Source organism: Protopterus annectens, chromosome 11.part0, assembly GCF_019279795.1.
Source record: "Protopterus annectens isolate FY-2018-M chromosome 11.part0, PAN1.0, whole genome shotgun sequence".
Taxonomy (NCBI): Eukaryota; Metazoa; Chordata; order Ceratodontiformes; family Protopteridae; genus Protopterus; species Protopterus annectens.
This window is the reverse complement of record NC_056745.1, coordinates 1,481,737,454-1,481,761,895: the sequence shown is the minus strand read 5'-3', so window position 1 is coordinate 1,481,761,895 and position 24,442 is coordinate 1,481,737,454. Positions and strand designations below refer to the sequence as shown.

General features: G+C 42.0%; 1 protein-coding gene across 1 annotated transcript in view; it reads right to left on the bottom strand.

The window, feature by feature from the left end:
- Window positions 1-7,488, bottom strand: part of SELENOO (selenoprotein O) — an 857,804-nt gene extending 850,316 nt beyond the window's left edge. Inside the window, exon 1 of the mRNA XM_044088791.1 lies at window positions 6,632-7,488. Coding sequence (XP_043944726.1) covers window positions 6,632-7,269 — 638 coding nt within the window. The 5' untranslated portion in view covers window positions 7,270-7,488. The remainder of the gene's footprint in view (window positions 1-6,631) is intronic.
- Between the last annotated feature and the right edge of the window lie 16,954 nt (window positions 7,489-24,442).

The following is a 24,442-nucleotide window of genomic DNA, read 5'->3' as shown; positions in this document are numbered from 1 at the left end:
TCCGGATCCCCTCCCGGATCTCATTTCTCACCCTCTCGATCTTCCGACTCAGAACCTGGTCAACCTTAAGCTGACGGCTTGGTTGCTCCAGTTCCACTCCTCATAAGGACTCCCGGTATCTCATCACCTGTCAAAGCCATTCTTGTAGCAGCTCACAAGCCTTCCACCAGGAGGGTTTATCGGAGTAAGTGGAAACGCTTCACCATTTGGGCAGAACACTGTAGTTTAGACCCTTTTACAGCCCCGATAGCGTCTGTTCTAGATTTTCTAACCTCTCGCTTTCACCAGGGGGCTAGTTCTTCCACAGTCAAGGTACAACTTGCAGCAATCTCATACTATCACGTGGGGCAAGAGTCTGGCCCTCTTATCACTTCCAAACTGTGTAAGACCTTCCTCAAGGGTACCTTCCTCCTTAGGCCTCCAGTCAAAGAGGTGGGATTTATCCCTAGTCTTACAGGCCTTGACTGGTCCCCCTTTCAAACCGGCGGCCACGGCTGATCTCAAATTTCTCTCTTGGAAGACAGCTTTTTTGGTGGCCATAACTTCAGCCAAAAGAGTATCGGAATTGCAAGCTCTGTGTCAAACCACCATATTTGGTCTTTCACCCGGATAGGGTTTACCTCAGGATCAATCTGTCCTTCCTACCCAAGATATCTTCAGAAGCGAACATCAATCAATCTATCAATCTCCCAGTGTTTTTCCCCAACTTTCAAAACAAAGGAGAGTACAAGCTGCATTCCTTAGACGTACACAGACAACTACGTTTTTATATTCATAGAACTGCTGATCATAGGCAATCCGATCAGTTGTTTATCTCCTTATCTCCTTTGCCAAAAGTAATTTCGGAAAGCCAGTTTCTAAAGTTTCTCTCTCTCGATGGATCTCGAGTTGTATTCTCTTAACATATCAGAGCTCGGGAAGGCCTGTACCTCAAGGAGTCCATGCTCATTCTACTAGGGCCATTGCCACATCTGCAGCCTTTCAAGCTAGGGTTCTACTGGATGACATTTGTTCCGCAGCCACTTGGGCTTCATCTCACACCTTTATCAGCCACTATAAAATAGATGTCGTCCCCCGAGGTAGGGCGTCCTTTGGCTCTACGGTGCTCCGGAATATCCTTCCATGAAGGCCACCCAAGATTTAGGTAGCTGGGGACTCTGTCCCAAAGGTTGCTGACAAATGAAGTTCTACTTCAGATTAAGAAGTTATGTACTCACCATAACGTTCCATCTGAGTAGGTATCTTCATTTGTCTGCAACCATTCCCCCCCTCCTTCCCCCTGATCAAAATGATCGTTCTTGAGGTTATTAGCATCTGTATCCTTTGGGACACTTTTATCAGCTGTGCTATGGGGCAAACTTGATCTGAGGTCAGTCAGGGTAGGCAGGGGATTATGGGTAAGGGGAGGAGCTAGGAGCTCGGATCTATGCTGTGATAGAAGTTGCCGGCTCGGATCCGTATCCCAAAGGTTGCAAATGAAGATACCTACTCAGATGGAACGTTATGGTGAGTACATAACTTCTTATTTAGTTCTAGGGTGCACTTTTCGCTGTGCCAATAAAGACATTTCAAACCCTCACATTCAGTTCAGTCTACTTTCAGCAGTCCTCTCAGCAACTTGGTAAATAATGAATGACTACTGCATTATATATAAAAAAACACACCTACAAAACAAAAGTAACAATAAAAAGATTGCACTTGAGCTTTTCTGCACTCCCCATCATCATGACACACGCATGCATTCCTAAATATGCTTACTGTCAGACTGCTGAATCTTGGTGGACACAGGAAAAGTTTAACAGCCCGAAAGCTCTGTGACCCTGAAAAACTAAAACACAATGAGCAACACCGATTCTGACAAACAAATTGCAGAATCCTGTTCCAAACAGACCGTCAGTAAAACCTATGCATTTCAGAATGTTGCAACACAGATAGCCTATGCTTTATCTACAAATGATGTGTAGCTTTGACTGCACAAAGAATATATGATCATGCTGAAATGGATTTTGGCAGAAATGACACTAAGACAGCATGCTAATTTACCTTTCTCCTCAGACACTTCAACAAAAGATTATTTCACAGCTGTGGCCCACTTCCTTCTGCTGAATGCAGCACCGACTTTTCATAGTACCTTTTTATTCCAACAATGGATCAGCAGTAGACTAGTTTTACCACAGCACCTTTATAGGCACTCCACTATTAAATACTTCTCATGTACAAATGCCAAAGCATTACAAACTACTCTGCTACCCTTCTCACCCAGCAGAGACCCTCGCTCCAACAATAATCTCACCCAGCAGAGACCCTCGCTCCAACAATAATCTCACCCAGCAGAGACCCTCGCTCTAACAATAAACTCTGGCTACATATCAGTCAGGCATTCAACACTGCTGGAGACACTCTACTCCCATATGTGTTAAAACTCTAGAATTACATCCCCACACAGTTAAAAACAGATAGAAAACTTAAACAGTTTCAAAACTTTGCTTAAACAGCACCTGTGCCAAAGATGGCTCTGTTCTTCTTGCTCGCCTGACTAGCTTTACTCAGATGACTTTTACTGTATCGCTCCTCCTCGTACGGCACGAATTTCCTAAATTCTTAGTCTTCCTCCTTGCATTTAGCCACTAACTACAATTCCTCCCCTGTCCATTTACCTTCCTGCTCATTTCCACAATTTCTCCTTAAATATCTCTTTCATCAGTTTTTGAACTAGATTACTACCTGTCTGTAAACTATCACTAACCGCAAAATTACCTGTTTGATATTTTCCCTGCATCCATCATGCTACAAATACATTAACCATTATTGTACTTTATTGTTTTATTCAATAATTGGCCAAATGCGTATGTTAATTTCTTTCCCTTTTTGTGTTAAAATGTTAAGGTCATGTAAGAAATATTAAAAATAAAGTAAATAAGCTCATGCACAGATGTTTTTACCCTGCAATTATAAATGTGCATCGTGTAACAAATGTGGAGCTTTTCTCCCGAGGCTTCCACTGAAAATGGATTTTACCCAGTCAAACTTTTCCCAGTCAACAAAAAAAATAAATAATATACTGCAGCTTATCGGATGTGTTACTACAACACACACATCTGGTAATGATGGTGAAGCCCAACTGACGAAATGTCATAGTCAGGTATGAGTAAATGCTACCTTATAGCAACCCCCCCACACACACACACACACACACACACACACACACACACACACGCACCCCCACACCACACTACGGTTATAAATTAATGTCATGACTACACTATTTATCAGAGAAGCTGGTCACCAATTTCATCACCAATATATAAACAGTCAACATGGACGGCACAGTCATGCAGCGGTAGCATTGTTGCCTCACAGCAAGAGGTTCTCCGGTTCGATTCTTGGCTGGAGTGCCTTCTGTGCGGAGTCGGCATGTCCTCCCTGCATTCGTGTGGGTTTCCTCCCACATTACAAAGACATGCGCCTGGGGCATTTCTCCTTGAGCCTCCACTGAAAATTGGCTTTGTTCCAAGTCGGACTTTCCCAGTTAAAAAAATGATAAATAAATAAACATACATGAAATAGTATGACAAAAGTTTTAACCTATACTAATGTCATTCTAAGATAAGCAAGCAATCATACCCGGCACATTTGGGTGAACCCCATCTTCATCAGATACGAATTTAGCAACACCTAAACACTAAAATTTACTTCTGCGAACTGTGAAATCTTTCCCAGAGTAAGGAAACACTTGGCCAATACCACAACTTTGCACTTTTCCCTAGTGTAGTATGATTTCAGAGTTGGTGCATAGAGTTAAGGAGGTGTGGCGGCAAAGTCCCCCACTTGGATAAGCTTGATTTAGTGCGGTGTGCTAGGGTACAAGTGTTTACTTACCCTGGGAAAGATTTTCAAGGGTGTGTTTCTGTGGTTTGGTGTCACTGAATTCGTATTTGATGAAGATGGATTTTGAGGATGTAATATATACCCGCACATTGAAGTAGAAGATTAACAGCTCATCAAAACCATACTACTGAGCAGTCCACCTGGTACTAGTCTGAGGATGGGAAAAACAGCACAGAATGCCAGCTCCCTACCAAACAGACTGTGACCCCCAAAAAAATACATTGACTAGAAACCCAGGTGCATGGAAAAACAATGAGGGAGGTTTGGATTGACTGCCTGACACTGATTCACTCAATTTGATGTCATAATGACACTCCGCTGACAAGACAGCCTTAATTTGAACAGGTTACCATTCCTTACAAAATTACACCTTTGTCTAAAAATCCTATGGTCATTAACCTGCGACAGTGGCGTAGAGATAAAGCCCTGCCTATGCCCCAGGCGACCAGAGATGAAACTGTTACTTGGATGCTTGATGACTCACATACCTCTCAACCTCTTAGCACAAAATAAATGGACAAAGCCAAAAATAATAGGGGAAGCCCAAAAAATAGGGACAGTTTTAAGTACTGCTCTTATAAACTGAGAAAGGTGATAGAATAAAAAAAAAAGTATTGTGTTACCATAAATTTTCTGGATGATATGAAGACAAACTCAAATGCCTGTTATTATCATATCGCTTACTTAGAGACTATCTCTGCTTGACTTACAAAGCCATGTCTAACCCAGCTCTGTTAGAAATGCTACATCTAAAGAAATCCCAATCCCTCCAAACCACATGCTCCAGAGACCTCAACCTCATTACCACAATTAACAGAAAGTGCTGGAGGGACAGGTTCATAACCCAAAGACTACCCATGCATGTCAAACAGAGCACCTCACTGGCCCTCTTCAAGAGAAATCTTGATGAGTGGATGGGAAATAGAAAATTCACCCCGGGATCACTCCAGTGGCTCTACTCAACAGAGGCACTGGAAACTAAGGTTGGGAGGAACGATGCCAGGGTAATCCTATGGGCTAGGATTGTAAAGGCTCCAGGGTCATTAGCCTAGTACACACCTATGAATTCATTCCTCACTGGTTTGCCACAAAAATCCAGAAAACTCCAAATTTTATGAGGAATAGACCAACAACACGAGATAAAAATCTGGGCATTCTGTGAAAATCTGGACAGGTGATAGGTTATGTGACTAAGGCAATTGATGACTCAGGCAGGGAGAATGAGCATGCCCGACCAGAAAGTGGGGGGGTGATGACAGGTGCATGTACTTGGTACGTACTGTCATGGCTTAATTTCCCAGGTGGAAACTGGGTATACAACTGCGAAGTACTTTCTGAGAGTGACCCGGGAGCCCTGCTGACCTTATCCCCTTGCAGAAGTCATGGGCAGTAAAGTGCTGGCGCCCACTCTACATCCCCATCCTTGTGGTGTTACTGGATGTATGCCGGGACAGGGAGTAAAATAAATAAATAAAATAAAACACTCCCTGATAACAGTACAATCCTGCCCTATGTCCCTTGATTGCCTGTTCGACCCTGGACATAAATTTAGTATAGCCTGAGAGAGACTAAAGCAGGTCCGACAGACATAATGGATGATGTCAGGAAATGTAAGTAGCTAATGGTCAACTGTGGGGAGCCATAAATGGCAAAAAAAAATCTCATTCATCAGCCCACCAAAAAATTATAAGAATTATGTTCTGTTTTAAGTACAGGCTGATGATAGCTACACCCTTTAAAACAGGCAATATATACATATCATACTTCTCAACCTTTTTGTGCAAGAAATCTGGACAAAGCCTAAAATAGAGCGACAAAAGCCCAGAAATAGGGACAGAATTTAAAAATGGTTCTTATAAACTTAGAAAGTTGCTAGAACAGGATGTGTCATGTGCATTTTCTAAAGGATATGAAGTCAAACTGAAAATTAATGTCATTATTTATTGACTTCAGCCCCCAGTGGTTTTGGCAGAAAGCCTCAAATTTTATGATGAAAAGAGAAAAAAAAAAAAAGAGAGGCTAAATATGGACAGTTGAGAGGTATGATGTGTGTATTTATTCACTGGTTTTACTTGAACTGTTCAAGTGAAGTTTCCAAATATTTTACTCTCTCCCCAATGCAATCATTAATTTCATATACATTACTTTGTTATACAAATTACAAAAAAGCCCTACAATTAGTGTGTAATTTATCAAACCACATAAAAAAGCAAACTTTCAGCATACCTCAAGAAATCTGGACAAAGGCATTAATAAAGGTGGGACAAAAGCCCCAAAACATGGATACTTTTTAAATATTGTTCTTACAAACTTTGTTGATAGAAAAACAAATTTTGTATTAGCATAAATTTTCTGAAGGGTATGAAATCTAAAACTCAAATGCCTGTTATTTTCTCTAAATGAGGTGCCACTAATTTACCAGAAAAAACACAATTTTTCGAAAAGCAAACAATTTGAGGCACAGATCTGTACAGTTGAGAGGTATGTTTTGCATTCCCAGCAGAGAGTGTGATTCAAGCTTCCTCAGTTATGGTTGTAGCATCAAATTAGTAAATTACGTAAAAATGCTGACGTTTTTGTCAGTCCCTTCCAAGGGTGCGTCCACAGTGGGTTAATGTGTCAAGCTTATGTAATAACATTATCTCACATGTTCCGTTACATATAAAATGTTGACACTTGTTTATCCCCACAAGAGTTCACAGACGTTGTTACTTGTTGCTGAGTAAATATTTCATTTCTTTACCTGGAATAAGGCGTTGGTCCAGCCCCTTTGAGCTGGATCTCCCACCTCTCCCCCTGGTCATTTATTACTTCGCCAAGATACATTGCGGCTCCGTCTCCCAGCTGCCCGGCGAAGTTTCCAAATTGATGCCCGCAGTAGCAGTGAGCTGCAGGTTCGCATCCCGGAAACAGCTTGTTACCGCTAAAATATTCTGATAGCAACTCTTCCCACTGGTTTGCGTCCTCGCTGACCAGCCCTAGTAGTGCCAAAGCTGGCGCCGAAAAAGCGACAAGTTGTGGATTTTCCACAGGGGTAGGCCTCACCATAGAGAAACAAGCCCCAGGAACCTGCCTGGGAACATTAACTTTAGACGAGTCTATGGGAAGGGACCGAAGAGCCAGGTTGTCCAACCGCAGAGACTCCCAGCTGGCGAGGGTGGCTTTCGAGCTGATGGGGGATGTACCCATCCCGACTGGTCTAGCGACAGCCTTGTAATGACTGTGTTTTAAATGGTAAGCGTTGGATACATCCCACTGGCTTCCTCGTCCTGAATACCGTCTAAGAGTGAGCGGAGCGTTGTCACTGCGTTTGTAAGTGTGTGGTAAATCGGCGTGTTGTGAAACAAGTCGATACCACTGGTATCTAAACAGTGGTGCCATGGGCCGCCATGCAGTATGTTGTTATTCGTTACTTCCTGGCAGGAGGACAAAGGTGCTGTTGCGTGGGCTGGCATTATGTAAACACCCCCTGGATCGACATTTTCAACAAACCTATCCCGCAGCGCCTTAATGCCGATAAAAATGTTTTTCATTTATTGCCCAGTAATTCCCGCGTAAACTATGACGTTGTTAGATTATCACTACTTCTAAGGGACAAACGGGTACATATATTATATACCACTCAGTGTCCTAGTGCAAGAAATCTGGACGAACCCTGACATAATTTGGGAGGGGGTCGGTGTCAAAGGCCCAAAAATAGGGACGTATTTTAAATAACTTGTCTAATAAACTTAGTCATTAAAGTAAGAGGATTTATGTTGGCATGCATTTTTCTGAAGGATATGAAGTCTGAAACTCAAATGTCTGTCATTATTTAGTGACTTCAATCTTTAGATCATCCCAGAAATTTCCCAGAAAACCACACATTTTATGAAGAAAAGACCATAAATATGAAGGAAAAATCTGAACAGTTGAGAGCTATGGGTACATAAAGTGCTGTTCTGTGAGTACAGCCTAAAATTGAATCTGGGCAGACCTCATTAGAATTAGGTACAACTTCAGAAATAATCAGGACCACTATTTAAATGCTACAACTATTAACTTGAGATATTGACAGAATAAGAGAGTGGAAGTTAATACGCATTTGCTGAAGTAAAAGAAGTTTGCCCGTCTAATTTAGTGCCTTAATCTGTAACTGTGACAGCATTGCCCCCCATCTTGCTATTATATTTTATACAGTTGACCATTTCTTGCTTCTTGTATCTATACCTTCCACTATACAGTCCCCTAACTTTTCTTTCTCCCTTTTGCATCTTCCCTATCCATACCCTACCCTTCACTAGTAAACATACATTTCTGTCTCCTACTTTTTCTCACCTGTAATTCCTCTCCTCTCTCAACCCTGTATTATATGTGTACAAAGTACATTATAATAAACAAAAAAATCAGCTGTCAAGCAGACTCGTACTGATCCGAATCATATTGTAAACACCACTTGTCTCCTATATAGTCTTCTTAGTAATAGCTGTAATTATTGTGCAAGTATGTTTTCTGTAATATATGTAAATATTATGTGCTATCCACTATTGTATATTCTTTCTTGTATGTGAAAACGTTCATTGTTGCTCTGTAATAAGCTAATATAATATGATAATTGTCTCTGGAGCTTTTCTCCTCGGGCCTCCACTGAAAATGGGCACCCGCCCAGTCAGACTTTCCAGGTAAATAAATGTCAAATAAATAAGTGTAATTAAACACCTTTTCTCCAAAGATAACTAGTTTATCAAGGAATTAGGAAGTGCAGAGCATTTTGAGTCAAAATCTTTGACATTTGAGAGGTATGTACCATACCTGTCAACAAATCATGGACAGACAAATCCAGAAATAATTAGGGACACACTTAAAATCAAGGGTGAAACCAGGCACGCTCTTTGTACTCTACTGAGTACATGTTTTTTTTTGTTTGTTTTTTTCTGAGCATCACAGTATGGCTACAACTGTCTAATACCTCCAACAACAATACTGCTAATCTAAAAACAATATCTGTAATAGTTTTAGGAGGGGGCAGCTGAAAATGTTACTTACATTTATTAAGTGCTTGGGGCAGCATTTTGAGGGATGAATACATTTTTAAGTGACAGGGTGTTCAAGGGGGGGGGGGTTACTAAGAGCTTGTGAGTACAAAATGGAAATTGCTTGCCACACTCCTGCTTAAAATATTAATACCATTAACACGAGACAGTGACAGAATAAGAGAACGTGAATTGATATACATTTTCTGAAGTACAAGAAGTCTATCTCTAATTATTGTTATTCTTTATTAAGTGATATTCACCTCTTTTTTTCCAAAAGTCATTTTTGGGAGGGATTAAGAGAAACACAGATAAAGTTGTGTCAAAATCAGGGACATTTGAGAGGTATGATAATAGCAAGACAGTAAGTGTTCATTTCAGTTGTCCCCTCTCAATTTGTTCAGTCAAACGCTGGGGGCATATTTTACTTATTGTTATTATTTAGAGTACAGTTGGAAGGAAAACTGTATTAATGTGCATTTTTCTGAATTGTGAAAAGGTTATAGCTAACTACTGGCGCTACTACTTTAACTCGCCACATTTTATATATTCATTTGCCATGCAATACTTCTGCAGTTTTATAGATCATTTTCATCTAGTGTCGTACCATGTCTTCAGGCAGGAATCTGTTCTTGGCCCTCCATCCTTTTATACACTTTTGCCTTCCTGGGCATGTATTTGTCATTTGCAGGAGACTGCATGGGCTGTAAAGTTCCTAAGTTGAGGGACAGGTGCTCGCTACTTCCGTGGGTGTTCATAGGTAGGTACTAGGCTATTTGCCCTAGGGCATATATAAGCCTAGCCAAATGTACCCTGGCTTTCGCCACCCAAGAAAATTATTTTCCTGTGCCACTGTCGAGCAGAGCCACAGAAGTGATCCCCGGGGTGAATTTCGTATCTCTCATCCAATCATCAAGATTTTTCTTGAAGAGTGCTAATGAGGAGCTTTGTTTGATATAGATAGGTAGTTTGTTCCAGAATATGGGAAATCTCTGGGTTAGGAATCTATCCCTCCAGCATGTTCTGTTTATTGTGGTGACGAGGTTTATGTCCCTAGAGCATGTAGCTCGTAGGGATTGGGATTTCTTTAAGTGGAGCATGTCTAAAAGCTCTGGGTTTGACATAGATTTGTGTATTAGGCAGAGATCGCCTCTGAGTAGGCGATATGCAATGGAGTAAAGCTGCAGTTTTTTGAGACGGTCTGCATAGGGCTTCTCTGAGGCCGGTAATCCTCTTTGTGAGGTATTTCTGTGACCTTTCCAGTTGTTGTAGATGTCTTGTGAGGTACATACCAAAAGGGGCATTGTACTCTATAATGGGTCTAATGAGTGATGAGTAGAAGGGAACAATGACCTCTTTTTTTCCTGGATGAGAAACCTTTTGTGATGAGGTGTGCCACGTAGAAGGATTTCCTGACTACTGTGGCGATGTGATTATCGAAGGAGAGACTACTGTCCACCTGTGTCCCAAGGTCTCTTATCACACTTTCGGTGTTAAGTAGACTACCACCTATGTGGTAGTTCATGGGTACAGAGTTTTTACCAGAAGGGATGACAATGCACTTTTTGGCATTGAGCTTGAGGCCATGGCTTTGACACCAGGCATCTGTCTCAGTGAGGCCCTTTTGTAGGATGTCCACTTCTTTTTGAGTTTTGATTATGGCTCCTAGTTTGCAGTCGTCTGCAAACTTCGTTAGCCAAAGACCTTCTGTGTTGGCCTGTACTTCAGAGAAGTAGATACCAAACAGGAGAGGACCCAGGACTGAACCCTGTGGTACTCCACTTGTCACTGGTCTGAAGTTGGATTTGGAGTCTGCTACTTTCAAAGTGTGGGTTCTGTCAGTGAGCCAGTTGGCAACCCATCTTGTGACATAGGGATTTATAGCTAGTTTAGTGAGTTTATCTATAATTCCAGAGTGGGGGATGGTGTTGAAAGCCTTGGCGAGATCTAGATAGGCTATGTGAACCACTTTACCCTCATCTACGGCTTTGGTGACTGCTTCAAAGAAGTCTATCTGGTTTAGGAGACATGATCTGCCTTTTACAAACCCGAACTGGGTGGGTTCCTGAGTTTGGAGATTACCAATGTCATTGTTTATAAGTTCCATGATGATACGTTCCATAGCCTTGCAGACCAGGCTCGTTAGGCTAATGGGGCGGTAGTTTCCAGTGTCTTACACAAACTGGCAAACTCCATCATGCCGACTGCTGATTTAGGGAGAGATCAGAAGTTTTAGGTTAAGGAGCAATGAATAGGGTTAAGATGCTTGTGTTTTGGTAGGGCTACATTGTCTAGTGTGCTAAGTGGTGATATTGGGTAAGTTTGAGGGGATACAAGCAATATCTCTAGCTGTAATGCTGCTTTTGTCTGTAATAAGCTGCCATTATCTCCAATGTATTACAAGAATCCGAGCTGCCATTTATAATGGAAACAAAGCTTGGTGACAGCTTTGGTCCATCTGTGGTTGATATTCTCCACCCTCCATATTTTCTTTTATTCATAGCCACTACTGGCATGATGGGGGGGTGATAAAGCTTTATTGTTCTAACCTGTTCAGTTATTCAGAGCTGCCCATCTCTTGGTACCACCGCCATAGAGTTTGAGCGATTTTGCTTGCATCCGATGCCAACCTTGGCAAGAAAAATAAATTTAAGATAAAAAACTGAAACTAGAAGATCATACACCAAAATCTGCCGAATCTATGAACTTTTATTAACGTTAAGCACTTTTGTCCATTTATATCTGGCATAGCTTAGTGGTAAATCACTTTGTCTATGGTGTGCAGGGTCCTGGGTTCAAGACTTGCAGAGGCTGTTTATTAACACTTTTTAAAAGAAACCTTGACGAGTGGATGGGAAACAGAACGTTTACCCCGGGGATCACTTCAGTGGCTCTGCTGGACAGAGGCACAGGGAACTAATCTAAGGGGGCGGCGAAAACTAACACATTCTGGCTAGACTTATAAATGCCTTCGGGCAGATAGCCTTGTACCTACCTACCTATAACTTGGACTTCATCAGAACAAAATAACAGTCAAACCATCCAGAATATACACACACATACACACTTGTCCCACCTCCCAATAAAATCAATTAACAATAAAATAATTGAATGATTAAATAATGTGATTGCAGGTTGAATCCAATATTAAAAAAAATGAACAAAGTACATTATCTAAATTAAAACCAGATCACAGTATGAACCAAAAACAAAAATATGCATAAAAATGTACAAAGTTCATTATCTAAATTAAAACCAGGTCACACTATGAACCAAAAACAAAAATATGTGTGTATGTATATGTATGTATATATATATATATATATATATATATATATATATGGGTCTATGTTTTGAAATTTCACTATCTCAAACAAGAAACATCGAGACCCATTAAAGCGAAAGTGCGCTTTCGCAAAAGCTGGTTCTCTGAACCAGAAAAAAAACAAAAAAATAAACAGTATTTTGCAGGGGGCAAGCCCCTATGCTCCTCCCATGTGGGGGGCTGTGCTGCCCACACCCCCCTACTTAAATATACTAACTCCGAGATCGCACTGCAGTGGGGAAAAGGATACATTTCCTTATCCCCACTGTAATGTGCTTTGGAGAACCAGCTTTAGCGAAAGTGCACTTTCGATTTAGTGGACTTTCACTTAAATGGGTTCGATCTTCTGGTTGTCAAGAAAGTGTGTTTTTGAAAATCAGAAGTAGACCCATATATATATATAAACCCCCTTATTTTTTATAAATAAAGAATAAGAAGTAAAATTAACTTGTGATGTAAAATCTTAATAACCTTAAGAAAAAAGTAAGATGCCCTAAGTTTTAGTAAGCTCATAATGGGCACATTTTCATTAAAGCCAGGGGCTTGGATGGCATTCATTCTTTACTGCCACCTTAATTCAAGGTAGTCATCACATGCCCCCCCCCCCACGCTGCCCTAAATCAACCAGATCAGTCACTATGAACCAAAAAATTGTGTAGGATAGTCCCTCAAATGTTTATATAGTTTAAATGTTTATATAAAGAGTTGTTTTCATCCTTTTTCTTAATATCATATACAAATAAAGTATTATTTTGCACTTGTATTGCTTGTTTTTACTGCACTGTCAAAGATTTCTGTGTTTATTGTTTTTCCTGCACTTACTTGGGGTTTTAAGTTGCATTTTTACCACTGCTGTAAGGGCTGCTGTTCTGCAGTTGTAGTACTCTAATAAAATACACTGTATCTCCTGTCTTCAGTGCTTTTAGGCATCTGTTTCTGTTATTTCCTAATGCTTGAGCTTCAAACCAGTCATTTTACATTAACGGGGGCAATATCTGTACTCTTGTGGCAGGAGAGGGATGATTTCACTTATCCAAGGTGGGAATTGCTGGTGGAAATCTTATTGTGTGCTTATGTGATTGGCCTGTAGGCACATCTACTTTAAAACTTGCTTTTTTCTGCTTGTATATAAGCCTCGTGTTTCTCGATGATGCTCTTTGTGCAGCAGCAGTTAGCGGTGAGCTGTATATATGCAGTCACTAAACGTTGTACTTTTCCCTATAAAAACTACCTGTAAAATGTTCCACAGTCCCATGCTACTCAAGGTGTAACTAGTTTGTGTGCTAAGCAGCACTTCCACATTTAGTTAGGCCTGTATTACATTATTACAGCACTCAAAACTATCAGTGCTCATAGAGCAAGTGTTTTGCATGCTGGGCAGCATTGCCACATAGTGTAGATTACACTAAGCACCCATGCCTCATCCCATTGCAAACACCGCCCATTCTATTCCCTTGTAAACCACATGTTAAGGACCTGCAGCCATGGATAGGCACTTTCCTACCATCTCTTCGTCTAGCTTGGTGGACATGGGCATCCTGAGGCAATGTATCATTCAGATCATTTGCACTGACACCTACCTAATTCTGAAACAGACAAGTGCACTATGTGAGGGATGTAGTTACACAGTGTCACTGAACACATAACTCACAGACACAAAAAATGTCAAACAGCTTGTCAGTGACACGTGTACACACACACACAACTCTCACCACACTTACTAAGAACCAGACACACAAATCTACACATTTAGATGTGCTCACATCAAACTTACCCAAACCTCAAAGGTCTCCCAGATGCAGTTCTCAGAAACTCTGCAATTACACAAACAAGGCAACTTCCACCACAACATACAAAACTACACCTCATAATGTTTCATCTACCAAGACCATAAAGTATAACACCACACAACCCAATATTTGGTCAGAGGAGACTCCATTATGAGATATACTGATGTTCCTTTCACCAGGCTGGATAAAGAGAAGGTTACAGTTAGTTGTCTGTTAGGGGCCGGGATTCTCCAGATCATGCAAGCACTCAGGTCAGTAAACCCCAAGTACCAGTATGACTCAGTCATAATCCATGGCGTAAATGACCTGAGATGTACCTCCCTGGACTATATGAAGAGGGATAAGATTGAGCTCTCAGAATATGTCACAGGCTGGTATGGCCCTTGCATTGTGCCATCTCTAAGGATGATGCCACAATACCAGCAGAAAATTATTGAGTAATAATTGGCTCATCTACTGTGTCATTCCGAAGTGGTCCAATATTGGTCAGCCCAGCAAAACACAATTGACAGGCCACACTGCTTTTCCAGGGATGGTCTTCAGCTGTCACCACTAGGCTTTCAGATATTTAACATTATCCACCCCTCTAGTGCCTTTTTTAGGCACAGCTAAACAGACAAACCTTCCAACATAGCACTACTCAGAATAAGCTAAAGGTATTACTGCTGAATGTTGGGATTCTCAGTAAAAAACTACACTCCATGGAAGCACTCCTTAGTGTAGAGAATGCTGACATCTGTGCAGTTACTCAGACATAATTCAAAGCCATGGAAAGTACTGCGGAAGTGCAAGGCTATAATGCCTTTCACAAGGTCTGACCACCCACTGCACATAAAAGTACAAAAGCTGGAGACTGGTCAAATGATATGACATGCTTGAACTACTCCATGTCCACCTAACCATAAGAACAATCCCTTACCGTATCCTTGCTAATTACAGATTCCACACTATGAACCAGTAAAACCATATCTCATACTTGAATTTACTAGAATCACTTACCATTTAGCCCAATACCATACTTATGGGTGATTTCAACTACCCTTCCATTAACTGTGAAGCACACATGACCATTAACATGCAGGCTCAAAGATTTCTAGACTTTGTCAATGCAAGTGCCCTGGAGCATCTAGTCTGCACTCCATCTAGAGGTACAAATATCCTAGGCCTGATAACTCACAAATATAGGAGAGAGTTGCACTTCCCAAATGTGCTGTCCTCACTAGTTAGATCAGATCGCAAAGCGATCCCCCTTGAATAAATATAAAAGTAGAACCTCCACCTAACCCTAAAATCTTTAAGAACTTTTCTAAGGCAAATTATCTCATTAAGTGACGGCATAGCTAGTTTCCAAGTTCCCCCCAAAACAGAAGCCTGTGTGGTGGCATACATAAAAGCCCTGCACAACTGTATAAACAACCACATAGACCTGCCAGTACCAGACCAAAATAAACCTAGGACAAACCACAAAAACAAGCCACCCTGTATAAATGGTTGTGCAACAAAAGAAAGAAAATCCTATCTAGATATAATAGAGAATGCGCACAACAGAGCAAAAACTCCCTCATTAGTCTAAACAAGCAAATTGGGGGACTAATGAAGTCTTCAAAAGCAAATTTTGAGGCAAAACTAGCTTCCCAAGATAAGGATAACCATGAGGCTTTTTTCAGTTTGCGCGAAGTTGCTCATAGAGCAGCGCCGGTTAATCAAGTTTAAACTATTTCTGGCTCCGCAAAGTCTGCTCTTCAATTTTTCCCTTAGAACTGCTCTACTTGCAGTCTAAACAGTCTATTCTCTATCTGAAAAGCCCAGCACTTGCTCCTAAAGCATTTTTATACAGGTAAAGCACTCTTAAACAAAAATAAAGTACTTCATTCACCTAAATCCCCTTGAGTACCCATTTCCCTATAGGTCCTTTCTGACTCAGTTACACAGCAATCCTTTACACTATTCTAGCATGTCGAAGGGTCAGTTGCTGGCATCCTCTCCTGTTCAGCTGGTGAATCTGGGAATCTTGAGGCAATGTTACAATTGCCTCATGTACACAGACAACCCTCTCCTAGTCCCAACAAATACAAATATATGTGAGAGATGCAACTATATAGCCAAACTGGAGGCTGAGCTCTCTCAACTCAGTACTGGCAAAACCAGTCAGGAGGAGAAGGTAACCATGCACACCACAAACCCAGTCTCACATAGACCTATCACAACTGCAAACCAAACACATAAACACACAAAAACATACTCGGAGGCTCTGATTAAAAATCTACCAAAACAACAGAGGCCTCCAAAGCAGACACCCAAGCGACCACTACCTCAAGACATAGCACATGCAACACATAGTTCACAAAGTCAGTGTGCTAAACAGTCACAGCCCTTAAGGCCAAACAACATGCCAGATACACTTGTAATAGGTGACTCCATAGTCAGACACACTGATGTCCCGCTCACCAGACTGAACAAGGAAAAGGTTACAGTAAGCTGCCTGTCATGCGCTAGAATCCGCCACATAACACAAGCACTCAGGTCACTCCAAAGCAAGTACAAATATGACTCAGTCATTGTCCATGCCGGTGTGAATGACCTGAGACGTACCTCCCTGGACTACATGAAAAGAGACATAGAGGAGCTCTCTGATTATGTAGCCCAGGCTGGTATGACCCTGACCCTGAGCAGCATCGTACTCTCACTAAGAATGATGCCACAGTACAAAGACAAAATGATCAGCTTTAACAATTGGCTTAATTACTGGTGTCATTCTAAGGGGATCCAATGTCTGTCTGCTTGGGATGACATGCTTGACAAGTCACGCTGCTTCGCAAGGGATGGCTTGCACCTGTCACCCCTGGGCTTCCGGATATTGGCCAAGGCTCTTGCCACCTCCATAGTGCCTTTTTTAGGCAAGGCTCAAAAGACAAACCCACCTCCCTAGAAAACACAAGTGAAAAAAAACTAAGGGTAATGCTGCTCAATGCCAGAAGTCTAAACCTCAAGATGCACGCTCTCGAAGCCCTCCTCAGTATGAAGAACATCGATGTCTGTGCAGTGACTGAAACCTGGTTCAAGGCTCCCGAGAGCACCCCAGCACTACCAGGTTTTACCTCATATCATGCTTTCCGGCCCCAAAACTTGGACCGAACCACAAAAGGAGGGGGAGTATCCATATTCATCAAATATACCCACACCTCCAGGTTAGTGGCAACGCACAAAGCATCGGAGACTATCCAGGTGCAACTAACCATAGGCAAAACTGCCCTACAGTTTGTAGCATGCTACAGACCACCCTCTCAAACTCAGGAACCCCACTCAGCCTTCCTGAAGACACTGGAGAGTATGAATGTCTCTCCAAATACCATCATATTGGGAGACTTCAACTACCCAAACATAGACTGGGAACATTAATCAAGCCCCAGCACCCTAGCCCAAAGGTTCCTAGAATTCATAAACTTAAATGCGATGGAACAACTAGTCACCATTCCCACAAGAGGAGATAATATACTAGACCTGATCATCACAAACATGGGGACAAAATGCTCACATAGACCTATCACAACTGCAAACCAAACACATAAACACACAAAAACATACTCGGAGGCTCTGATTAAAAATCTACCAAAACAACAGAGGCCTCCAAAGCAGACACCCAAGCGACCACTACCTCAAGACATAGCACATGCAACACATAGTTCACAAAGTCAGTGTGCTAAACAGTCACAGCCCTTAAGGCCAAACACCGGAAGCACAAAAGACCACAGTGAAGAACTTCTCAAAAGCCAACTTCACACTTCTTAAGACTGAAGTGGTATCCTTCAAGGCCCCTGGGCCAGTGGAAACCACAACCCACACCGCTGAATCCTTTATAAATGCCTTCTACGGGCACCTTCAAGAATGCATGGATCATGCAATCCCTAATAAAACCAAGACCCATTCCCCCAAAGGCAGGCGCCCTGTCTGGTGGACCCCAGCCATTAACAAACTTTACAACAGGAGGAGGAAGCTACTACATGACAGAGCAAAATCCCTAAAAGGGAAGGCATCTCTGATCAGTACTAGCAAAAAACTATGATCACTCATAAAATCATCCAAGGCCAACTTTGAGAGAAAAATTGCAAAAGACACAGAGGACAATCACAAGGCCTTCTTTAGCTATGTTAGAAACCTGGGTGGAAACTCCCAGATATGCTCAGAGTTAGTCCAAAATGAGACAAAATACACTGAACCCACAGACATTGCCAACATTCTGGCAGACAGGTTCAGTGCAAATTTCTCTGCCCCCTCCCCCCCAGAAGGAGAAATATCTATCCCAGCAGAGTGTAGCCTCCCTAACATCTCAGATGCCCAGGTGAGAGCCGCCCTCTCCAAAGCTAAAAACACAGCATCAATGGGACCGGACGGTGTCCCGGGCTGTGTGCTACATGAACTCCAAGAGGAACTAAACCCGCACATAAGGCTGCTGTTTAATCTTAGCCTTACTACAGGATACATACCCAAAGAGTGGCATACAGCAACAGTGGTCCCACTCCACAAAGGCGGTGCTTCTACGGACCCTGGAAATTACCACCCCATAAGCTTGACGAGCCTGGTCTGCAAAGCTATGGAAAGGATCATTATGGATCTCATAAACAAAGACATTGAGGACCTACAGACATTGGATCCTACCCAATTTGAATTTGGCTTTGTCAAGGGTGATCCTGCCTTTTGAACTTGGTTGACTTTTTTTGAAACAGTCACTAAGGCCATTGATGAGGGTAAGGCAGTTCACACAGCCTACCTTGACCTTGCAAAAGCCTTCGACACAATACTCCACTCGGACATCATAGACAAACTCACCAGCTTAAATGTAAACCCATATGTCACAAGATGGGTTGCAAACTGGCTCAAGGACAGAACCCACAAGGTCAGAATTGCAGGAGCCATGTCAGACTCTATGCCAGTCACAAGCGGTGTCCCACAGGGCTCAGTCCTGGGACCCCTCTTGTTCGGCATTTATTTTTCCGAGGTGCAAGCAAACGTAGGAGGATTGTGGCTGACAAAGTTCGCAGATGACTGCAAACTGGGCGCCATAATTGATACTCCAGCAGACACAAGCATCCTTCAGAGAGGCCTCATAGAAACGGATAATTGGTGCCAGAGCCATGGCCTTAAACTGAACGCCAAAAAATGTATAGTCATACCCTTTGGGAAAAACAAGGTACCCACAAATTACCACATAGGTGGTAATCCATTAAGTACGGAAGAGGTAATCGGGGACCTAGGGACCCAAGTTGACAGTAACCTCTCATTTGACACTCACATTGCCAAAGTGGTTAGGAAGACCTTCTATATTGCCCACCTTATCATGAAGGGATTCACATCTAGATCAAGAGAGGTCATTGTGCCCCTGTACTCTTCTCTTATCAGGCCCATGATTGAGTACAATGCCCCATTTGGGATGTATCTTACCCGACACCTGCAGCAGTTGGAAAGACCCCAAAAGTTCCTCACCAAGAGGATAAAGGGTCTCAAACATATGTCATATGTTGCCCGGCTAAAGAAACTCCAGCTCTATTCAGTCGCATACCGCCTACTCAGAGGTGATCTATGCCTGACGTACAAGGCCATGTCCAATCCGGAATTAATGGACATGCTCCACCTCAGAAAATCCAAATCCATAAGAGCCATGAGAGCAAGAGATTTGAACCTCAACACAGAAATAAATAGGACATGCTGGAGGGACAGATTCATAACCCAGAGGCTCCCTACACTCTGGAACAGAATCCCAGTCCATGTTAGGCAGAGCCCCTCACTAACTCTGTTCAAGAGAAATCTTGACGAGTGGATGGGAGATCGTAGGTTTACCCCGGGGGTCATCTCTGTGTCACTACTAGACAGAGGCACAGTAAACTAAACCCTAAATGGGCATAGTATTCTCATCCTAAGGGGTGGTGAAAGCCATACACACTCTGGCTAGGCTTATAAATGCCCTAGGGCAGATAGCCTAGTACGAACCTATGAACCTATGTCTATAATCTTAAAGGCAACATCCAACAATGTGCAGAGTTAGCTGTAGACGGCATTACCTATACCCAACAAGAAGATATAGCAAGTCTGCTGGCTGATAAATTCAGCTCAAATTTTACATCCCAGTCACCTCTGGTTACCCCTCCCAAGAAATACTCTCCCCCATTCCTCTACCAGTTTTCACCAAAGAACAGGTTCCCACTGCACTCTAAAGCTAAACACTGCTTTGATGGCTCCTAACAATATTCCTAGATGCCTGTTAAATAGCTTGAAACAGGAACTATGTGGCCGACCAGGATCTCTAATTACAGCGTCCAGACTGGCTTTGTCTATGTGGAGTAGAAGACAGCAGCAGACATCCCTTTGCATAAAGGGGGACCATGAACAGACCCATGAAATTACAGACCCATAAGTTTGACTAGTCTCATATGCAAGGCCATGAAAAGAATAATCATGGACTTGATAAATAATGACATAGGAAACCTCAAAATATTAGACTCAACCCAGTTCGGCTGTTTCAAGGACAAGTCATGCCTGCTGAATCTGGTAGACTTCTCTGAGAAAGTCACTAGGGCCATGGATGATGGTAAAATGGTGGATGCTGCTTGCCTTGAAATGGTTATGACATTTGACACAATTCCCCACTCGGGTATTATAAATAAACTCACAAAACTGAGAATAAATTCCTACTGCATCAGCTGGATAGCCAAATGGCTCATGGTCAGGACACATGCTGTTAGAGTGGGAGACTCCAGATCCAGCAAGAGGCCAGTTACTAGTGTTGTGCCACAGGGCTCAGTGCTGCGACCTGTTCTCTCTCTGAACTCAAGGCTAATGTAGAAGGCCTTTGGCTGACCAGATCTACTGACTACAAGCTGGGGTCAGTCACTGAATCCCCCATCAATGTAGATATCCTATAGAAGGGTCTGACTCATACAAATTATTGGTGCCAGAGCCATGGCCTAAAACTAAATGCAAAAAAATGCATAATCATACTCCTTGAGAAGTCAAATACCCCTGCAAATTACAAGATCAATACCACACTTCTAAGAGTGGGAGCAGAGGTGAGAGATCCAGGTACACAGAAAGAAAGTACCTGAACTTTGACCACTGTGTCCACAGTGGTGAGAAAGTCCTGTATCTCACAGCTTACAAGTAAAAGGCATGGCATCCAGATCCAAGGAAGTTATAGTCCCACTGTACTCATCCCTCAACTGACCAATAATAGAGTACAGCGAACCCTTTAACTTGTACTTGACCAGGCACTTGGAACAGCTGGAGTGGCCTCTGACGTTCCTTACAAAAAAAAAAAAAAAAAAAAAAAATATATATATATATATATATATATATATATTACAGGGTGTGAACTACATGTCATGTGCGGAACAACTAAAAGCTCTGTTTCTTTACTCTGTCTCATACCGATTATTAAGGGATGATCTATGCGTAATCTACAATGCACGCTCAAATCCAGCCTTGATGGAACTGTTACACATTTGCAAGAAAAACTGCACAAGGACCACCTGATCTAAGGATCTAAACCTGGGCTGTGACATGAACAAAACATGCTGGAGAGAGAAGTGTTTCAGAGATTACTCCTTTTCTGGAACAGGCTTCCTATTCAAGTAAAGCAGAGCCATTTCCAGACCCTCTTCAAATGCAATATGGATCAATGGATGGGGAATAGTAAATTCACTCCTGGGGTGACATCTATGTCCCTTATGGACAGGGGCAGCCTGTAAAATACTCGAGGCATAGGCACAAACCTAATCCACCCTCTAGCCATTAAGGATTGAAAATCAGGTGAAATTGAAATTCAGAAAAATTCAGGTAAAAATGGCTACATGAGCCATTAACCTAGTAATCTCATATGAACCTAAAGTCCTTTGAATTTTATTGTGAATGCAAGTGCAAACTGGGGGTACCGTCTCATTTACTATTTACCCAATTTTATGAGGGACTTCATTCAGGAGTTCACAGGCTCCCTTTTCTCTTTTCTTGACTAGCTAAGGTTAGTTAATTTTGGTTGACCTCATTATGAGTCAAAAGAGTTCATGGCATTTGTTAAAGAATTGCATTATAAAGGGATATGAATTTGTATGGGTGGTTACTTCTGTTATCCATCAGAATGTAGTTTTGCAGTTATGTAAGTCAGTTGACATGGAGGTGGACTTCATTTTAGTTGAATTTCCCTTCCCTGCATCGTTCCTCCTGATCTTAACATGGTACAATGCAAAGATGATAACCTTGCCAACTCTGAGATTTTTTCACCCTTCATTCTGCCATTTCCTTGGTGAGAATAGTGTGGACAATCCAGATGGTCTTGTCTTGGTCTATAATATTGCCTGGACAGCTTGTTTGGAGCTTGTCATCCCATGTCATGCTTGTCCAGTCCAGTCCATCTAGCTGTATTACAACCTTAGACTGAATGTGAGCTGTGCCTTGTATACAGGGCAAGGCAAGGGTTGGCACACTAGTGGCATTTGTTCCCATGTGATGGAGGACAAGCTTAGACTGGCTGTTTTAGCTTAGCTTGCCCCTGTCATGTTTGGTTTTATGAACATGTGCTTTAGGGAATTGTCTGTGGTCTCAGTAGTGATAACTTGTGGACTTTGTTCTGTTTGTTTTGCCTGATTAGAGTTTGGTGACGGCGTGAGCTTCATTTCAAAACCACAGAGAAAGCGAAAAACACTATGTGAAAGGCTTGCTAGCTGAGGCACTGGAGTATTAAACAATTTTGGATTTTATGCTTCTGCAGTTGTTTTTCGCTTTCTCTGTGTTTTTTGTATTTTTATTTTTTATTTTGTTGTTCAGTGAGTTTCATTTCAGGCATGCACGAGACAACCTGTAGTCCGAACCCTTGTCTTAAACAGACTGGTTGTATCCTAAGTAACTATTTCAAATCTCTGGACCCGCATTGCCCAGTCCTGAGATGTAAAGACTGAATGGTTGAAAATCAGGGCTTAGAAATGGCAATCTTGGAATTAATATAAAGTTCAGAATATTCCAGTTTCTCTGAGGTATGGCAGTCTTACAGTTAGCATATACAAGTTTACTGGGTGCAGGGAGCTTTTGATGTCCTGTATTTTCCTTTTTTTTGTGTGTGTGGTATCTCAAGATTTCAGTATGGAATTGTAGCCTATCCTGGTGGCTTGGGTCTGGGTTCTATAAACGATGATTAGGTCCTCCTTGGCTGGAGTTGGACATTATTCCTTGGTTACCTCGAGAGATAATTGGTAGTAATAATTTAAAAAAAAATCTTTGGATCCTGACAATCTTTTCAGCTAATAACCAATTACCAATTTCCTTTTCCAAGCAACATAATGCAGTCTTGTCTAATTTCTTATGGAATTAAAAAAGTCAATGACTCATCATTTCCACACTAATGAAGACAGCAGACTGCTGGATACATTTTTAGGAGAGACTGTATACATATGCATTAATTATCAGAGCCAGTCCATATGGCACAGTATCTTACCCACTGATTGGCTGTACTGTACTGGACATGGCTACATTACTTGTTATGCTTTTTTTTATTTGTTGTAATGCCTGTGACATCTGGAAGAACAAGGTGACCTGGTGGTGGAACGAGGAAGTACAGGAGAGTTTACAGAGAAAGAGGTTGGTGAAGAAGGAGTTAGATTGTCAGAGAGATGAAGAAAGTAGACAGGTATACAAGGAAATGAGGTGTATGGTGAATTGAGAGGTGGCGGAGGCTAAGGATAAGGTGTATGAAGGGTTGGACACTAAGGAGAGAAAAAAAAACCTGTTAGACAGAGACAATTGGCTAGACAGAGGGACCGAGCTGGGGAAGATGTGCAGCAGGTAAGGGTGATAAAGGATAATGAAGGAAATGTATTCACAAGCGATGAGTGTGTTGAGCAGATGAAAAGAGTACTTTGAGGGGCTGATGAATGAAGAGAATGAGAGAGAATCTTGGATGATGTGGAGATAATAAATAAGGAAGTGCAGAGGATCAGCAATAGGAAGTAAGAACAGCTGTGAAGAGGGGAAAGGCTGATGGTCCAGGTGACATACCTGTGGAAGCATGGAGGTGTTTAGGAGAGATGGCAGTGGGGTTTTTAATGACATTGTTTAATGAAATCTTGGAAAGTGAGAGGATGCCTGAGGAGTGGAGAAGAAGTGTTTTGGTACTGATTTTTAAGAATAAGGTTGATGTGCAGAGCTGTAGTAACAGAAGGATAAAATCGATCAGTCACAGCATGAAGTTATGGGAAAGAGTAGTGGAAGCTAGGTTAAGAAGGGAGGTGATGATTAGTGAACAGCAGTATGGTTTCAAGCCAGGAAAGAGCACTACAGATGCGATGTTTGGTCTGAGGATGTTGATGGAGAAGTATAGAGAGGGTCAGAAGGAGTTGCATTGTGTCTTTGTCTACTTAGAGAAAGCATATGACAGGGTGCCTAGAGAG